We start from the raw sequence: 18472 nt of genomic DNA, 5'->3' as shown, positions 1-18472 counted from the left end.
CCGACGCGCCTTTGTCAAGTCTGGCCAAAAAGTGTTGTCGATCATCATTCGCGCTGGCGAGCGCGGTCGATGCTGTCATCCTCACCGTCGAGAATCCATCCGGGGAGGAGAATACCTTCTACCACGGCGGCTATGGTGGAGTCTTGAAAGCCCCTCTAGCATTGGCTGAAGGTGAATACATCACTGTCATGGAGGCACACGCGGGTAAGTATTTCGTCTTCTACACCCTATGATCGAGATACCAAGCCAGTACCTCATCCGCGACCGTCTGCTCGATGAATGCTACGAGGACTCTATTAGCAACATTCGCGTTTCGCTATCTATGCACTTCTGTTTGCTTGTGACAGATGGATGGACCGACATCAATGGCGATGCAGTAATCACTTACCTGGTCATCTCTGGTGATCAGACCTTTTTTTTGGAATCCGTATAAAATAAAAACCTAAGTCATGATTCCGAATTTTTGGCCAGTGATATTCAACGTGTCATCAGAAAGTACGACTTCATCAATTTCGTAGCGGTCGTGACGGATAATACTTCAGCCAATCAAAACGCATGGTCTCAACTTCAAGAAATCCAGCCAAAAACGTTCTTTCATGCCTGCGCGGCACACACTGAACTTGCTGGTGAAAAGATGTTGTCCTCTCGCTGAAGTGGCTCGAAAAGCTCGTAGCTGGCTGCAAGAATGTAGTTATCTTCTTTAAGAAGAAGCACAAACTGTGGTACCAGTTGAAGACTCTGCAAAACCTAATTGTTGCCGCAGACAACAAGGGTCTTCCGGATCTTTCTATGCCGTGTGAGACAAGATGGGTCTCAATTCTGGCTTGTCTGCAGTCAATATTGAAGTCGGAAAAGGTTCTGTTGCAGCTGGTGGCCGATCGTGCTTTTCTAAGTGCTCCTACTAAAGCAAAGAAGGCTTCACGTCGGACCGTGTTCGACTTCATTACGAGCAAAACGCTAGTGGTTCATTTGGAGAAAGCTATCGAAATCTTGGAGCTTCTGGTTAAATACCAACGCAGGTTGAGAAGAACCGTGCGACCACTTCAGAAGTGTTCGATATGTGTTTAGCTCTTCACAAAGCAATTCAGCCGCTCACAACTAGCGAGCAGTAAGCTGTCCGCTCGAAGATTTCGGCTCGTTTCGATTTTGTCTAAGGTGAAGCGCACGGCATGGGACACTTGCTCGACCCGCGCTATGCTACACTAACCAAGGTGGAAGAATTTGTGGCGGGATGGCATGGAGCTGAGCAGACTGACGATGTGCTAGTGGAACTTACTCGTTACCAAGGTCTCGTAGTTTTGATGAAGGGGTCACACAAATGGGTCTGCTAAAAAAGGTAAAGTCGCTGTCACTGACTTTTGGTGCGGCCTGGGCTCGGTTCCTCTGCTACAGTCTGTAGCTGACGTCGTTTTCAACGTTGTTTGCTCGAGCGCGGCAGTGGAGAGAAACTTGTCAACCATAAATCTATTCATTCAACACTGCGGAACCGCTTGGTTCCTGAGCGTGTGGAGAAGCTGGTATACATCTCCTTCAATCGAAAGAATTGCTCCAACGACAAGCTCAAATTCCTGGACAAGTTCGTCCCTGTCGAAGAGGCGGAAGAGGCGGCGACAAAAAATCAGGATGCGGACTACGTCTACTATTAATAATGCGGTAGGAGTAAGTAGCGCTGTAGCAGTAGCTGCTGTAAGATTACATTATCCATGGTGGTAATGAAGAACGTTCAACTAAACTAACTTGTGGTTTATTCATTATTATGAGGAACGATGGGTCGTATATGGAATATCCCATATCCCAATTATTCCTGTCCCATCGATCGCGAACCCTGGCGAAAAATGTGTCGGTGCAGATAACACGAGAGCTCAAGCAAAACCTGCGCACTTAGATAGACCGCCGGGGCAGCAGTGGTGGTAATACAGCATCTCAAGGTCTTGCTTCGATAGCAATATACTGTCAAAGCCTAAGCGGTCGCCTTTGAAACCCCTCGACATAACGGAAAGAAAACCGAGCGAGTAGCGAGGAACACTGCGCGGTGGGTCACATTTTTCAATCCCCGTCACTTCCAGCACTCCCTTCACCCCCTTTCAGGCGTGCATGAGCCGGTATCAGTTTTTCGTTCTTATAATTCTCTGTTTGCACCATGGGCTACCCACTACAGGTATCAAAACATCAAAGGCTACATACAAGGATGCTCAGTGCAAGTCTCCTGCCTAATACGTGTCAATAACAAGTTAACTCACCTGTGCGCCTCAGGTGTACCACTTCGACCCTGTTTGCGCTAAAGGTGCAGGAGGGTACTCGGTCTCGGATTGCACCTATTACAACTGAAACGGTTGGGATGATCTCGGGATCATCCGTGACGCCTTTGAAGGGGTCTCGCATCTGGGTGTGGAAAGGTACATTGCGAGACGGATAGGCCAAAGTGATTATATGACAAGCGTCGAGATGTATCGGCTGGTTGAAAACTGCTACTCTAACGCAGAGTGTACTGCGAGTCACGTTAGACCGCTCAGCCACAATCACGACGTACAGTGATGCAAATTGTACCATGGTAAAGAGCTCGAACACGATCTGGCTCGAAGTCATTGATGAGAGTATGGCGCGGTCTAGTTTAGGTGATATGACGGCTTTCATTGTTGGTGTGTTACCAAATTTTATTGTTGCGAGTGTCTATGATGACAGTGCCTGCTCGAACACTCCGATTCAAATAGTATTTTCTTGAGGTTTTCAGTGTGTAGCTCCCGCAAACGTAACTTGCCATCGTGATGGCGGTTCCCACTTTGTGATTCCTGGATGTGTGAGTAGCATCACTGATTACTTGGCAGCACTGTTTGGTGCTAAGAGCCCGTACTTGATCGTGGAGGAATATTCGAGCCCGTAATGCAACTTGGCAGAAAACGTAACCACAAACTTGGTGGACGGAACATGCCACACCAGCGTCGACGGTAGAACAAGTTTCCATAAATGTGGCGGACAGCACGGCAACCATCACAATGTATGCAGACTCGGAGTGCTGATACGTATCCAACAATATCAACCTGGTCGGTCAGACGCTCTCGTCGACACCGTGCATGTCTTTTGATTGCGAGTGCGAAAACAACCCCTTCTGTATGTAGCGTACCTGACCAATAAAAGCTTCGCCCAAGCAAACATGAATTCGGTACGAAATACGACGGTGCCCTGGAGATTGAGAGTGTTGACGGCGATGATATCCCTCGAAGATTCGAGGTAGGGTCACATCCCACAACCAAGAGGGGGGCATGGTGCTAAGACGAGCTTCGATCTCCGTGACTGGAGGTGAAGTTTATGAAGGCATAGGAGTCCACGCTATTGGAGGTGAAATGGTCGTGGCTGGAGTTGAGATAGGCGACGAAATAGCTATTGGAAGGACCATTTTGCTCGTACAGAAGATTCAATAACCAAAACATCTGTCTGTGTTCACATTCCAGGTATCAACGATGAAGTTAGCAGCTTCTGATTCCTTACAAGACGATGTTGAGTACGAAGCCATTCCGATCGAGCCGTTTAATGCTGAATTATCGTTAAAAATAAGAAGCGGCCCGTCAGTTGCCTTTGAGGTGGCACTTGCCCATCATGGCAAATTTTATGGCTCCCCAAAGAATATATAGATACGGGGAATTAGTTTTCCCCCTTCGCGCTAAATTTTTCCCCGGAACGAATCGACCACGCGGGAGCGGAATTGGAGTCGGCAAACTCTGAACTGATGTCAATACACTGTCTTCTTTTCATAACCAGCATTTGGACCGCCAAATATCATCTCACACTGAGCAGCAGTGGGAGAAATACACTGCATGGGGTCGTGAAGATAAGTTGAATTGGAGATGTAGCGCAATAGCTGTCCTCATACACCACCACAACAGACTTCTTGACGTAGGGTTCGACACGGGGGATTGCTCTCCATGTGTCGATCGCTTCTAAGAGTAGGTGCCATTAAAATGTAAATACACTTAAGGATCAACTTTAGAGAAGTAATCAAGGAAATGTGTAAACACGTAAAATCCGGGCAAGAGGCCACGACAGGACCGCGGTGTCTGATGAGGCTGCTCTTCTCTACTGCTCTCGGGTAAGCGGCAGGCGTCAAAACGCAAAGTGGGGAGCAGCCTCCGCCAGAACACCGCTGTTCCGCAACAGGTAGATTAGAATACAAATAGCAAAAAAGTCAATACAAATGTCTAAATAAACGCACTCTCGTTGAGCACACCATCTTGGCAGCGCATAGCTAACGATGTCCTTGTGCATACAGTCTTCGGTATAGTTCTTCGCCATTGCACGCATGTGTACTCAGTGTAGCCGGTTGTAGTGCAGCCGGAAGCTGCACTGCCAGGAGGTGCATGAGTGTCCTTGAGATGTGTCTTGCAGACACTGGCAGTGGACAGTGGCTTGTAGACAGGGGCAGTGGACACTGGCAGACTGCATTGCACTGGCACTCGACACGCAGGTAAGCTCACAGCTCACATGCCTTGCGACGTTAGGACCCCCAATCCCCCGACATAATATCGACGACCAAAGTAGTATCGGGACTCATAACGATGCTTGTGAATTGGCACGGACGGAGGAAGCTCTGACCATCTTCAATATCGTTTTGTGTTTGACACACAAAACATTTAGTTTCGTGTACTCCACATAGCATAACCACTTAGTGCGCAAATAATGGACCGCCTGCACCAGGACCTGGCGACGCTGCCTGCGCTAGCGCAGCTGGTAAGGCTTACATATTTATCTCTGTCCGTCAACATGCGTTTTAGTGGGTTTTTCTTGCTGCAGTCGGCGTCACAGCTGCGCGATATGCCGTGGAGAGTCAAGGAGACGGTGTTTATAGCTCTCTTCCGAGAGGTGCGGATCAGTCCATTATTATTGTTTCTAGACTGCTAAAGCTCACATTCAGTGTCAAATCGACTTTGTATACGTACTGCAGCAAGTCTCTTCGGGTGTAGTGGCGGATGAGCTGCAAATCAAGAGCAGAGACCGCAAACTTGAGCGCAAGGCAGACAAATTGCTCGACGACGTGTGTGTGAGCTGCAATTCTGCTTCTACATGTAGTAAACATTGATGCAGCTATTGAGAGCTACTTGTTGACATATTACTACTTAGAGATCGAGTCGTGGTGCGGAAAAAGGAGGAAAACTATCGAGCGGACTTTATGCAAGTAACAGCTGCGGAACTGGCGGTACGTTGGCCTTAACCTCTTCAATAATGACAGTGCATACTAAAGACCATATTCCTTGCAGAGACTGGGAGCACCAGCGCTAATTACCTGGCAGAAGCTTGTGTTTGATAAAGAATGCTGTGCTCAAGCATTTCGACATTTGCTCACGCGGATCAAATCGTCGCGACGGAGTGCGGCAAGTGGGGTCAGTACCAATAGCTCTTCACTACTTGCCGCGCGTTATGCTGCATCGCGTCAGGACACAAGATGTGAAAGGGACGACGATGCACAAGACGATCGTGGCGACATCCAAGACGACACAGCCGAAGACGACGAAGTTACACGCCGCACGAGATTTCCTCCATTAAAACCGACTTCAAATCGACTTCGCTGTCTCTCAGCTACTCGTAAAAAAGACAGCATCACTTCCCAGTCTTCTTCGAACAACAAGAACACAGCGTTAGATTGGAACTTTGACACGACGATCGATTCACCTTTCGAACAAGACGAGCTTGAAGCGCGAACAAGTCGTCACCAGACTGGAGCGGGTATTTCAATCGAGCGGACACTTCCAAGCAAGCCATCGTACTTCGCATCGAAGTTTAAGAAGAACTCAATGCAGATTTTACAGGAAGAAAACGCCGCGTTAACGAGCGAGAACGTTAAACTGCGGGAAGAAATCAAGCAACTAGAGGCTCTAAACGCCGTGCTCCAGTCCGATAACTCCAACAACGGAATGCTGGATGCTCATCTGGACTCCGTAGAGTTCGCACAGAAGCGCATGAGACTATTGCAAGCACAGAACATGCAGCTTCAGCGACAAGTGAGGCTCCTACAAGAGGCGATGCAGGCTCATGACAATGCTGAAACGAATTTGATGTGTGCGCTGAACAATTGGCGCTCTGTAATTGAAGCTGGGAAGGAAGAAGCTAGAGCTGCTGGCGCCGAACAGAATACGACTGAACCAGAAGAGACTGGAGCTCGACAGCCGATCAAGTGGATGTTGGCTGTACCTGATAAGCTCATGGACGAACTGACGCGTGTAGAGGCACAAATTCGAGGCGCAGCTACCGCTACGAACGTCTGCTATGAGTCAAAGCTCCGTGTTAGTGACGTGTCAACCCCATTTTTACGTAGCCAGGACACGTCGATGAAGATGAGTGAGCTCTACACTGGAGCGCCGTTAAGTATCGCGCATCTGCGAGTTGATAGAGTGAAGCAACTAGAGAGTACGCTGGCTGCTGTATCGACACAACTGGATGCTCTGAGCGCTCAAGTGCTGCAGCATTGTCCCCCGAAAGTCTCAACTATTGACCCTCTACGCTCGAGTGCGTATGAACTGGGACGAAGTATACGGGATTTGCTTCTCGAAGTTGCAGCTTTTGGTGTTGTGGTGCCAACGTCAACTCGAAATGCAGCAAATGACGACGGTGTAACAGCTGGAGATATTATGACGACGTTATCGTCCAGTGCAAAAGGTCTTGGGGGTGGGAAAGAACGCGAGAGACAAGCGAAGACGATGCTGAAGCAGCTGCATGCTAGATATACTGCTGTTGAGAACGACATGATGGCTGCTCGGAGAGAGGCTGAGTACTGGCGAACCGCATGGTGTACACAGGATGAGATTCTGCGTAGGTTGGCCAAACGTGTACACAATCTTGGCCAGAAGAAAGTGGAGTGGTGTCGACGTTATTTGTTGGCTCCTATGGCGAATTTGTCAGAGGTGTTTACATCTTTCCAGCAAGTGTACGATGAGAACACTAGTCGTCAGAATCCGTACTTGCCGCTGCTAGTGGAGACGTTGAGTATGGAACATCCAGTGCTGCAAGATGCATTGCAACAATGGCGAGATTATTCAGATGATGTTCAAGTGAAGATGGATGAATTAGTAGAAGACTATGAGGCTAATCGAATCGCTCTCCTCTCGTCTACTGATGGTACACTCTCCAGTACGAGCCAGCAAGTTCCGGTACGCTGAGATTAATACGCTGTTATCAACATGAAGATACCCAGGGCTGCTGTGAACTGAGTCTACGCCTTGTAGACTGGTACGACGAGAGGTGAGGTCGAAGCGGTAGCCACAGGAGCATCAACGACTATCATGACGATTTGCTCGATCTCCTCTGGAGTCTTTCCGCGTCCAGCGAGCTCCTCGACTACACGCTGGCGATCTTCTTCGGCCAGAACGTAGCGTTGGCTGCCAACTCGCTGCAGTGCGGTGGTAGTTGGGGCAGTGCTTGTACGGGGCTCCACGATCCTCCAGGCCTCGCAAACTTCGCGCAATTGGTTCGCACACTTGACGACATCGTTCTCATCGCATTGAAGGACGAGTCCCGTGTTGCACGACACGAAGTACAGAGCACAGCAGAAGTAGTTCGAGTGCGTCTCCATCGTGAAGAACTCACGCTCTCCAGGCTCTTTCGAGTCGAAGACGCATTCCCCGCTTGAGCGAACTTGAAGGTAGCGCCCATTGTGAACGGACTGGATGGCGACCTTATCGTCACGGACACGACGTAAGATCATTTGCTCGTAGAAGTCGCGGTTGTCGGTCAGGCAGTGCGCTTTCTTGGTGCCGAAAGGGCTCTGCAGGGTCTTTTGGCGAAAGAACGACCAGAGGATCACAGGCACGTTGAACGGGATGTCGGTAAGATCCATGGGGAAGGGAAAAGCTCGAATGGCGGGATGGAAAATGAGTCATGATTCGCATTGAATGGGTTAACTTTCGCATTAAATGGGTTAACTTGAGTAAAGTTGCCCGAACCTTTCTGCGAGTAGCTAGCACGGAACTTCTGATAATGACGACCGTCGTCATCATCAGAAGTCTCGACGAGCAGGTTGTGCAATTAACTTGTAGCATTTGATAGGATGAAGTGGGCTTGGCACTTCGTTGCCGCCGCTCATAGCCGAATTCACTTTTGATAAAATACTTCAAGTCACCATTAGAGTTTCTCATATCTGCTCACTGTCAGTGAATAACTGAACCCCGTTCAGAAGTCAGAAATTATATTGACACTGCGTGTCGTTCTAATTTATATTGACTCTACTACATGTAGTCTGGCGCTATGTATTATAATGTTAGTACTTATAATAAGCACTACGTAGAACATGTACTTCTACGATATAAGCATTCCGTCAAACTATTTTCGTCAAACGCTGACGACACGTGCCCAATCCAATGAGAATGCGATTGGATCTGGCAAGCTACGGTTGGCACCCAAATAGCATGCTCCTAAATCTATTCTTCGGACTACATGTATTCTAATTATTGCCTCTACAAATAATGCTAAGTTTAAATAAACTCTAAGGCCGTGTTCGATTTAAGCTAAAACCAGCTGTAATTGGTATTAAAGAGCTGGAATGTCTCAACCAGCTTTATTCCGCTAAGAAACACAAAAAATGACATCCAGCAGGATAGCTCCAAACGACTGGTTTCAAAATTTAGCTCTGGGTTGAATTTTGAATCGTCCTGCTTTGCGCCTTCAAATCCAGTCTTTTTCTGGGGAACACGATCACTTATTTTATCTTTATTTTACTTAACAAAACGACTATTCTACAGCTCTAGCTTATTTTCGAACAAGCCCTCCAAGCCGAACACGGCCTAAGTTCACGACAGAGAAATTCGCCGACCCACTTGGTTCCCAAGTGCTGACTTGTATGTATGGTATCATCGTGCCCCGCCTAGTAATAATTGTTAAATACCACAAAACAAAATGTTGGTGAAACTGAAAAGATGATCAAGATAAGGTTAAAAGTCATGACGATTCTCCTAGCTTCTCCGTATAAGGCCGCCTTGAGCACAGCGAGATTTTTTGCTGTTAAACGTGGTGCCATCCATAAACAGTAAATGAATGCAAGATGTATGGAAGAAATCCAGCATCTGCCTTGCCTACTCCTTGTCGACTTGAACAGCAAGAGCCGAGCCTGAAGCTATGGCAAGTGGAGCATCAAACAGGCTCGTCACAATTTGCTCGATCTCGGTCGGTGTCTTCCCGCATCTCGCGAGCTCCAGAACCAAGTGCTGACGGTCTTTGCCCGCAAGGACGTAGCGGTGATCCACAGCTCGCTGCGGGTGGGTGGCAATTGAATTTATACGGGGCTCCACGATCCTCCACGCCTCCCAGTCTTGACGGTTCTGGTTTGCACACCTGGCTTCATTGCTGTCGTTGCAATGAAGGACATTCCCCGTGTGGCACGACACAAAGTACAGCGCACAGCTCGAGTCCGTCTCCATGGTGAAGAGCTCCCACTCGCCAGGCTCTTTAGGGTCAAAGACGCACTCTCCATTTGCACGAACTTGGAGGAAGCGTCCATTGTGAGCTGACTGGATGGCGATCTTGTCGTCACGGACACGATGTAAGAACACTTGCTCGTAGCGATCGCGGTTGTCGGTTAAACAGCGAGCCTTCTTGGAGCCAAGCGGGTTCTGCAAGCTTTTTCCTTTGCGGATTGACTGAAGGATCACTGATGAGTTAAACGGAATCTCGGTTAGATCCATGGCGAAGCTTTGGGTGTGCTGATCAGATGAGCACAAAATGGCAAGTGCGATGAAGAAGGAGAGTGCCAAAGGTGGCTTCTACTGTACATTGTGCAATATGACTGGCTAGGACAGATGGAAATCTATAGAAGAAAGCAGACTGGCCTTCAGAATGAAACTTACATTCCCCTCGCTGTTACGTGAACTGACCCGACAAACGGAAGAAAAAAATTGTGATCCGCAGTTTTATTTATTGAAACCCGCACGTCTGATCGTAGTCGTATTCAACATATACGAGGTTTTGGGCGATCCGAGTGATCTACTAAACCCACACGAGGCTCCAGGATCCGCCACGACTCGTTGCGTTGATAATTCGTGTTGGTGCACTTGACGACGCCGTCGACCCCACATTGTAGCACATTTCCCGTTTGACACGACACAAAAAAGAGAGAACACTCTGAATCTGTCTCCATTTTGAAATATTCGCGAGGACCGAATTGTGTCGCTTCGAAATTACACGCACCAGTCGAGAGAACCGTAAGAAATCGCTTGTTATAGACAGACTGGATGGCGACCTTTTCTTCGTGATTTCCGTGGTGTAGACAAATCTGCTCGTAATAATCACGATTGTCTTGCAGACAGCGCGCATTCTTCGATCCGTGAGGACATTGAAGATTCTTGTGAGTGCGTACGGATTGTAGAATAATTGGATACGCGAAAGGAATATTTGGCAGAGGCATCTCGTCGAGAAGAGGTTTTTGAGAATGACGGCGAGACTAAACTTAAGCAGCCGTGGACATGACGTTGGCGACAAAAAAAGAGAAGAATCACTTTCGCAGAGTTTTCTCGGTTTTATAACAAACCTAACGTTCGTTCCATGGAAATTTTTGGCCGTCTTTTCGAAATTTAAAATATATATGTTTATTCAGGCTTACCCATCCGCATATACAGTCGTGCACCTTCAATTCGGCACCGGTATCAGTCGATACCCTGCCAGATTTTATGATTACGCGAATCGGATGCGCAATTACCTTTGCCCATCACCACCCTAGCAATTAACCTCAACGGTTTTCCCCTCGTCGCCGAGGGATGACACGTCGCATCGATCTGAGTTTAAATTTTGGATCGGACGTCTTCATACAAACACACACTTTGATTTTTACCGCCAAATACAATGGGACATCGCCCTTCCTCCTACATGTCCCACAAAAGCAGTCTTTGTGCGAGAAGCACAAGTCAGATCCTGCATGCTCTCACTTCGATCTTGCTCGTTGGGCAACGGAGCGCTTTAAGACCTACCAACTTGGGGGCCCCAAGCAGTAAAGCGCACTACCGTCCAGAGTATTCTTAAGCGGTCCGCGGAAGTTGCCGCCTTGCCGGACGCCTATCGCGACCGGAAACGCTGTTGCGCGCCCTCGATTCGCGCGTCTGACGCCAAGATTTTGCAGAAGATTGGCGTATATTTGGTACTGAATTAACAAATAAAATAGAAGTGCACTGGATTTGCGTTTGTTTTTTGCTTTACGCTGTGCACTTATGCCCTGGCACTGTTGATATGGTCCGCCCTGCCGAATTGGAGGTGCATGACTGTACATGTATTAATAAGCGTGATTAACTACCGTGGGCACTGTACTATTGATATTAAGAAAATCTCCAAGCACTGAAGAAATTTTTTAGCTAATTGTACGCGTTCCGCACACTAGTCAAATAATCTTACTAGTGGTTCTCACGGTTGGCAGGTAGGTTTGATCAGCTAATCACATGGTCCAGAAATCTGTGACTCGTGATTAGCGGCGATAAGTCAGACCAATATGGCTTTATGTTCAAACCTTCTCTTTTTTATCTGGAAAGCAGCGTGACTATCAATGGGGTGTATTTTCACAAGGTTCGGGTCAAGCTAGGGCTCCTCGTCATTACGCTGATGGAGAAAGGTGAACTGACGGCCCATTCAAATTGCGCATGTATTAATAAAACCAGGAGCTATCCACCTATCGTAATCAGGCATGGCGTACCTGTTTGGTGATTATGGCGCTATTAATCAAGCTACTGCGTCATGCCTCGGATTGGCCGAGCGTCTCCTAGCATCTATTTGATTGACTACAACACTGAGGTAGACTCAACCAGTACGCTGATGGCAACGCTGTGCACGATCAACAACCGCGCCGCATGTGCGAGTACTGCCTGCGCCCGGCCACATGCGGTAGCATTTCACGTTCGAGATGGTGGCTCGCTATGCCCTTTTCCTGGACGAGATCAAGCAGAGGAGCTCCGTCTACGCCGTCATTCTCAAGGCAATGTGTCCCGTACCCGGGAACGGAGGGGTCATTCCAGGAGCTCTGCCTCCCGTCGGGATGACTCGAGACCCTGGAATCACTCCTCGTCCAGCCGTCCCGTTAGGGTGGTTCCCGTTATACCCAACAACGCACGTGCCCCTGACCGAGCCCGTTAGGGTGGTCCTATAAGGGGGCCCCAGAACGCCGGTGTCTTGGCGTCGTGGGACCAAAAGCACTTCGCGACATCAAGTCCCTTCCCAGAAGCTCTCCGTTGTCCCACGAAGGCCGACAACAAACGAAGTGAATCCTTCCTTTTTTTTAATATGAAGTGTAGTGTATGTTAGGCCGAGAAGGTGTTAGACCTCTCTTCCGGTTAGCTCTCAGTCTTATATTTCCCTCCTTCTACTCAAGAGGAAGCCAAGCCAATCAGCAAACTTTTATTTTTAACTCTCTAGTGTTCCTATCTACCGTTCCTGCAGCCACTGAACAAGACCGTACTCCCTGAACAGCCGCGGACTACCCGACCCTTGACGGAAGAGGAGGTATACAACATCTGGTGGAGAAGCAGGGTAGTCTGCTTGCTGGAGAAGGTCTTGTTCCAAGTGAAGTCTCGCGGAGAGCGTCAGAAGGAAGGACAAGATGTCGGCTACTAGCAACAGAGAAGATGAGAGCGCCACTATCCGAGAGAACGAAGGCCAGACTGGGAGTCTGCCTTCGAGGATGCGACCCAGTCTGTCGACTACGCAAGGCCTCCAAAACGTGCAGAATATCGTAGATCAAGCGGCTAACCGACTTGGAGGGAACAGCTCTAGTGCTGGTGTCGAGCCACCCGCAGACGCTTTGGGCTCCGGGGTCCCTGCGACCTTCACTACGGAAGAATTGGGCCCCATGCTGACCCTGGACGGCGGCGGCGGCCGAGGTACGGTGCAAGGCTGGCTCAACTCCCTCAACTGGTTGAGATCCGTGGCTCCTCCTGAGATTGCCGTCGCTATGGAGAGAACCGGTGGGAACGGTCTCGTGGGGACTCCCCCTCCTACGACTCGAGTAAGGAATGCAATCCCGTCGTACCAAGGTTTCACAATCCGAACCCCGAATACATCATATGGGCAGGACTTCAACCCGTTCTTCTCTCTACTGATTGTCCCTGAAAACGGTGGACGTGCTTCCCCGGCAAGTATTCCTCCGAGGACCTCGAACGCTCCTCCTTGGGGTCTCCTGCCCTCTGGTAACTTGCGAGGTGGCGGGGGGAACGCTCCTGTAGTAACCGTCCCCGTTCCTCAGAGTGCTCCTTTCCAGACCTCATCGCCTACCGTTCGAATTCCTACACAAGGCCCGGGGTCTCGAACTTCGACTACCAGTGGAATCGCGTACGGAGTCGGCCCTACGGGAACAACCCGAGCTTCACAAGGAAACGGAGGAGCTACGGCTTCTGCCGGAACCCATCAGGGTCTTGCGTATGGAAAATATGGAGGTAACTCCTACTACTCCTCGCCTACGTATGGTAATACGCCTTCGACTACTAGTGGCCAGTATGGTATGCCCACTAACATCCGGAACGCTATCCGCATGCTCCAACCCTTTTACTCGGAAGAAGCGTCGGTAGAGAAAGCTCGATCCTTCTGGGAGGCCTTCGAGAACGCCACAATCGGGCTGGACGAACCCCTGCGACTTAGCGCTTTCCGTGAATGCTTGAAAGGCAAGGTCGGCGAAGATTGGTGGATGTACTCGCGCATCAACAGCTTCGAGGCTCTGAGAACTCGGTTCCACAACCTGTTCATCAGTCAGACCCCGTTGCAACTGATTGAGAACCTTAAGAACACTAAGCGACCCAGGGGAATGTCCGCCGAAGTGTGGGGCGACATGATTTCAAGTCTCTGCGATGATGCTCAGTGCTACGATCCTCAGATGCGTTACCAGTACTTCTTGTCTGGACTTCGGAACCGAGATTGGAGGAACGCTCTCACCACGACAATGATTGACTCCATCCCTGCGGCTGTGGCCATGTTGCTCCTTAGGAATATGCATCGTCCGGTTGAAGACGACTCCGAGTTCGACAATGTGCCGTCCCCTAAAGCTTCCCAAGAGAACGCTGTCCTCGAACGCATGATATACATGATGCAGCAGACGCAGAATCTACTCGCTCAGCAGCAACAGCAACAACTTCAACAGCAACAGCAGTTGATGGAGCATCCCCTGACGACCGCCTATGCTTCCCCGGCGATGAATGTAGCTGCTGCCTACTCTCCTCCTGATCCGAACCCCTCTCTGCACTATCAGCCTACCGTAACGCTTCCTATTACGCCTATCAGGGGCGTTCGTGTGGGTCCGGACTTGCGTACTCAAGATGGTCTTCTCGTGTGCGGTCGGTGTCACACTCTGGGGTGTAGTCGAATTCACTGTCGCCGCGGCAAAGCCACCTGTCCTCACTGTAAGGAAGTGGGCCACATCGGTCCTGAATGTGAGCGTGACCCTCCTAGCGGATTTCGGAACACCCAGCCGAGGAACGGACGCAAGTGCTTCCTGTGTGATGAATCGGGTCACACGTTGGCGGAGTGCCCTCTAAAGACGTCGCTGAAGAGACTTGGCGGTCCGACTGGGGCAACGGTGGGACCTGTCCTAGGACAAGCGCCCAACCAGCAATGATGGGGGCGAGAGGGAGAGAAAGGGAGTGTCGCTCCTTCCTCTTGTCTATGGATCGACACAAATGGGAACACTTTAAACTCCGCGGAGGATTCGACCAAGAGGTATGAAGTGTGTCCTGTTGGAGGTGGGATGAGTTCCGCCTTACCGGAAAGAAGTGAAACGAACGTAAGCAATGAACATATGACGAGAACTGAAGAAATACTACCGTTTACGCATAAAGGACGTACGGGGCCCATGTGGAACGGGGTATCGGTAGTCTCAGACACTAACAACTGTTGGAGGACGGAGAAAGAAGCGTTTGTAAAAGAGGTAGGCTCGGGCCCGTATGGGACGGTTCCGCAATAGCCGCGCACGTCGACGGACGCTCCAATACGAGCCTAAGAGTGGATACGAGCGATGACCAAGAGAGCGAAATCGAAACAACGAGCGAAAAACTAAGCAAGGAAGGAGAAACGGAAGAGCCGCAACATCAGGCGTCCTCGGCGAAACGAGACTACCCGTCGACGTCAACGAACCGCAAGAGTGTGGTTTCGAGCGTGTCCGATCAAGACGAGGAGAAGGGTGAGTCCAATGACTGCCCTACACAGGAGGGGTTACTCCCAGACGTGACGGAAGTACTCGAAAGCCCTACCCGAGAAGAATATGGAGCTGCCGAAGTTAGTGTTCCAGTATCAAAGGCGGAACCCCGCGAGCAGGAGAAAGATGTGACCCCTCCTGAGAGAAACGACGTCTCCAAAAAGGACTCTGAGGACGTCGCCAGTGCTAAGTCTCCAAAGGATGAACCGGAGAAGGAGCCTTCCTTCGCGAGGGTGCTCACCAAAGAAGAACTAGATACGTTGGAAGAAGGTAAGCCATCCGAGCTGGCTGAAGAAAGAGAAGAGTATGACAAAGAGCTCGAAGACCGACTGCTTCCTCTCGATGAAGTAGAACTGAAGCGCCGGCTAGTCGAGAATGCGGAACAGTCGAAGGAATTGTCTCTTGCCGAGTTGAGTGACTTACTAGGCATTCCCGAAGAACAACTAGCGAGGACCCGAGGTTCTTCCCCCGGTCGGCTATCTACTCCTGAGTACTGGTTGGAATGGTTCCAAAAGACGCTGGCCTCGTCCGGAGAAGCGAAGCGAGCCAACCGTAATTTCAAAGAGGAAAAGCCAGTACGGATCAACTCTGTGACGTCGAACGATTCCGATTACCGCGACGAAGGAGGAGGGACCGCGACGAAGAGGTTCTCGTGGCAGGACGCGCCTAAGATGATAGTGCACTTCCCGGAGCTGAAGGTTCCCCCTCTACCAGGAGAAGAGTGTCCTGCGGACCCCTTTGTAGTGGAAGACAATATCGCGCTGGCCCTGGGAAGTTCCCCAAAAGGGCCCTCCGACCTCGGTGAAACCGAGTACGAGTTGCTGGACTCTCGCGGTATCGTGCCTGACCCTTGGCGAGCCATGGTGCGACGAGCAGTATACTTCCTCGTTAAGGCTGAAGCTTCAAGTGGAGGAGACTGGTGTGAAGGGTGTATTGGCGAAGGATCGCTAGAAGAAGAAAAGAAAGATGACCCCCCGCCCCCCACTAGGCTCCAAGATCTCCTAAGCCCGATCGAAGACTGGATCAATAGCCTCGCTGTTCCCACTGACTCGCGATCGAAAGAGTTACTGACTAAAAGAATTGCGGACCTTTACGAGGAGGAGGCTGATCAACTCCGCTTGAAGATCCTCGAGAGGAGTTCACCCTGCCGACTCTGTCGTTGGAAAGATCCTGCTCCTAGGTGCTCTCCAGCGCCGAAGATAGTCAGTTTCGACTGCTCCTCTCTATTCGGCAACCGTACCGAAGCACTCGGACCGAACTGTTCTTCACGAGATAAGGAAAACGGGTTGTACGGCTATGTGAACGTCGTCGCTGACGCTCCAGAACCTCGCCCCAAGCCAGGCCTGGTGGAAGTACCGAGCACTACTTATAACTGGTCCACTGACGAGGAAGAAGGAATCGTTCCCCTCGGCAAGCGAGTAATCGGATCGGTGGGGGGCGTGGAAGCTCTATCGTGGGGGTTTATCGAGAGCCTCCCGGCCGAACTTCTCATCGACTCCGGAGCCGTGACGTGTCTAGTGCATAGGCGGGTATTGAAGCGTCTCGGCTTAACTAAATCTCCTCTAATACCCTACGTTGGCAGTCTGAACGGTGTGTCCGGGTCTGCGCTCGATATAGAAGGAGTAATCTACCTGCCGGTGACATTGGGCTCTGTCGAGAAGAGAATACCGTTTGCCGTCGTACCTAAGCTACACGTCGACGCCATCCTGGGCACCAACGCTCTCAAGGACTTTCGCGCCGTGGTGCACTTGGACGAGAATACAGTCACGTTAAAGGACACGAGAGAGGTGTTCCCTCTGGGGTCTCCTCGGGTGGAAGAGTCTTACCTGTCCCGCATCTCCTCTACCATTCGGCTCTGCCCTGGTGGACAAGCTCTAGTAGTTGCGGAGGTGCAAGGTCAACTGAGTGACGGAACCACCGTCCTCATAGAGGGGCGCTCTGCGCTGGATGACTCCATTAAAGTTGCTAGGACCCTGTGCACTGTGTATAACGACCTAGTGATCGTGGATATGCAACCCCTCTATCGAGAACTCCGTCATCAAGAAATGCACTAGATTGGCGAGTGTTACGGTAATCCCCGAGACGGCGCTTCAGCAAGGAACCGCTGCGAGTGTAAAGCACGAAACCGCCCTGCCCGGCGAGGCCCAGACTAGGGACCAAAGAGCTCAAGACCTGTGGGTCCACTCGGTCATTAGTGCCTCTAATACGACGACCGAAGTCGCTCAAGAATCCATACCTGGGTTGGACCGAGTACTCAAGGAGGAGCTCCACGTCGACCTGGACGAGTCTAAATTGGGGAGCGAACAGAAGAGAATATTCACGGAGTTCCTCCAACCGTTCATGGACATGTTCGTCGAAACTTCGATGCGCCCCGGGCGGACGAACCTACTCGAGTTTTCTATTAATACTGGAGAGCACTCGCCTATAAAGCAACCCCCTTACCGAGTGTCCAAGGCGGAAGGAGACGTGATGGAGTCAGAGATACAAGAATACTTAAGGCAAGAACTCATACGACCCTCTTCTAGCCCTTGGGCGAGCCCGGTGCTTATGATCCGCAAACCTGACGGCGGGATACGGCTCTGCATCGACTATCGAAGACTGAACGCTGTGACTATCAAGGACTGCTACCCGATGCCGCTCATCGATGACATTCTAGATGTACGAGGCAACGCTAAGCTGTTCTCTACGATGGACATAGCATCCGGCTACTGGAATGTCCCGATGGCAGCTGATAGCGTGGAGAAGACTGCCTTCACCTGCAAATATGGCCTCTTCGAGTGGCTCGTAATGCCGTTCGGACTGTGTAATCCCGACCGGCCTTCGAACGACTGATGGAGACTGTGCTTGTTGACCTTAAGTGGCGGACTTGTCTAGTGTACCTCGACGACTGCGTGGTCTTCAGTGAAGACTTTCTTACCCACCTAGTACGACTAAAACAAGTCTTGGAACGGTTCCGTTCGGCGGGATTCAAGCTCAAGATGAAAAAGTGTAAGAGGGCACGCGACCAAGTAGCGTTCTTGGGACACATCGTCACTTCGTCTGGCATATTGCCCAACCCCGAGAGGGTCAAGTCGGTGATGAACGTGCTCAGACCGCACGACTTGCACACTGTAAGGGCGTTCCTGGGTTTGACTAGCTACTTCAGGCGGTACATCCCGGGATACGCGGCTATATCAGCCCCAATCGAACGGCTCAAGATGAAAGGAGCCCGATTCTTCTGGAGCGACGACTGCGAGGCCGCTTTCCTGCAACTAAAGCGTAAGCTGGTGGAACCTCCTATCCTGGTGTATCCCGACTTTTCGAAGTGCTACCGATCTATATGTGGACTCGTCTAAACTC

General features: G+C 50.4%; 3 protein-coding genes across 3 annotated transcripts; 1 reads left to right on the top strand and 2 right to left on the bottom strand.

Moving 5' to 3' along the window:
- Positions 1-4671: 4671 nt before the first annotated feature.
- On the top strand, positions 4672-7145 carry PITG_12956 (uncharacterized protein; the record flags this gene model as incomplete). The annotated part of the gene is made up of 4 exons (XM_002900461.1): positions 4672-4722; positions 4786-4854; positions 4937-5032; positions 5250-7145. The coding sequence occupies 4 exons, from the start codon at positions 4672-4674 to the stop codon at positions 7143-7145; spliced, it is 2112 nt and encodes a 703-aa protein (XP_002900507.1).
- Positions 7146-7198: 53 nt separating this feature from the next.
- Positions 7199-7822, bottom strand: PITG_12955 (uncharacterized protein; the record flags this gene model as incomplete). Its single annotated transcript, XM_002900460.1, has 1 exon — positions 7199-7822. One exon carries the CDS (start codon positions 7820-7822, stop codon positions 7199-7201), a length of 624 nt encoding a protein of 207 aa, XP_002900506.1.
- Positions 7823-8912: 1090 nt separating this feature from the next.
- PITG_12954 (uncharacterized protein) lies at positions 8913-10381 on the bottom strand (the record flags this gene model as incomplete). The annotated part of the gene is made up of 2 exons (XM_002900459.1): positions 8913-9628; positions 10165-10381. 2 exons carry the CDS (start codon positions 10379-10381, stop codon positions 9054-9056), a joined length of 792 nt encoding a protein of 263 aa, XP_002900505.1.
- Between the last annotated feature and the right edge of the window lie 8091 nt (positions 10382-18472).

The sequence above is a fragment of the Phytophthora infestans genome, genomic scaffold, assembly GCF_000142945.1.
Source record: "Phytophthora infestans T30-4 supercont1.25 genomic scaffold, whole genome shotgun sequence".
In the NCBI taxonomy this organism is placed as follows: Eukaryota; Oomycota; class Peronosporomycetes; order Peronosporales; family Peronosporaceae; genus Phytophthora; species Phytophthora infestans.
The sequence above is the reverse complement of the archived record's forward strand: the minus strand, read 5'-3'. Positions and strand labels throughout refer to the sequence as shown.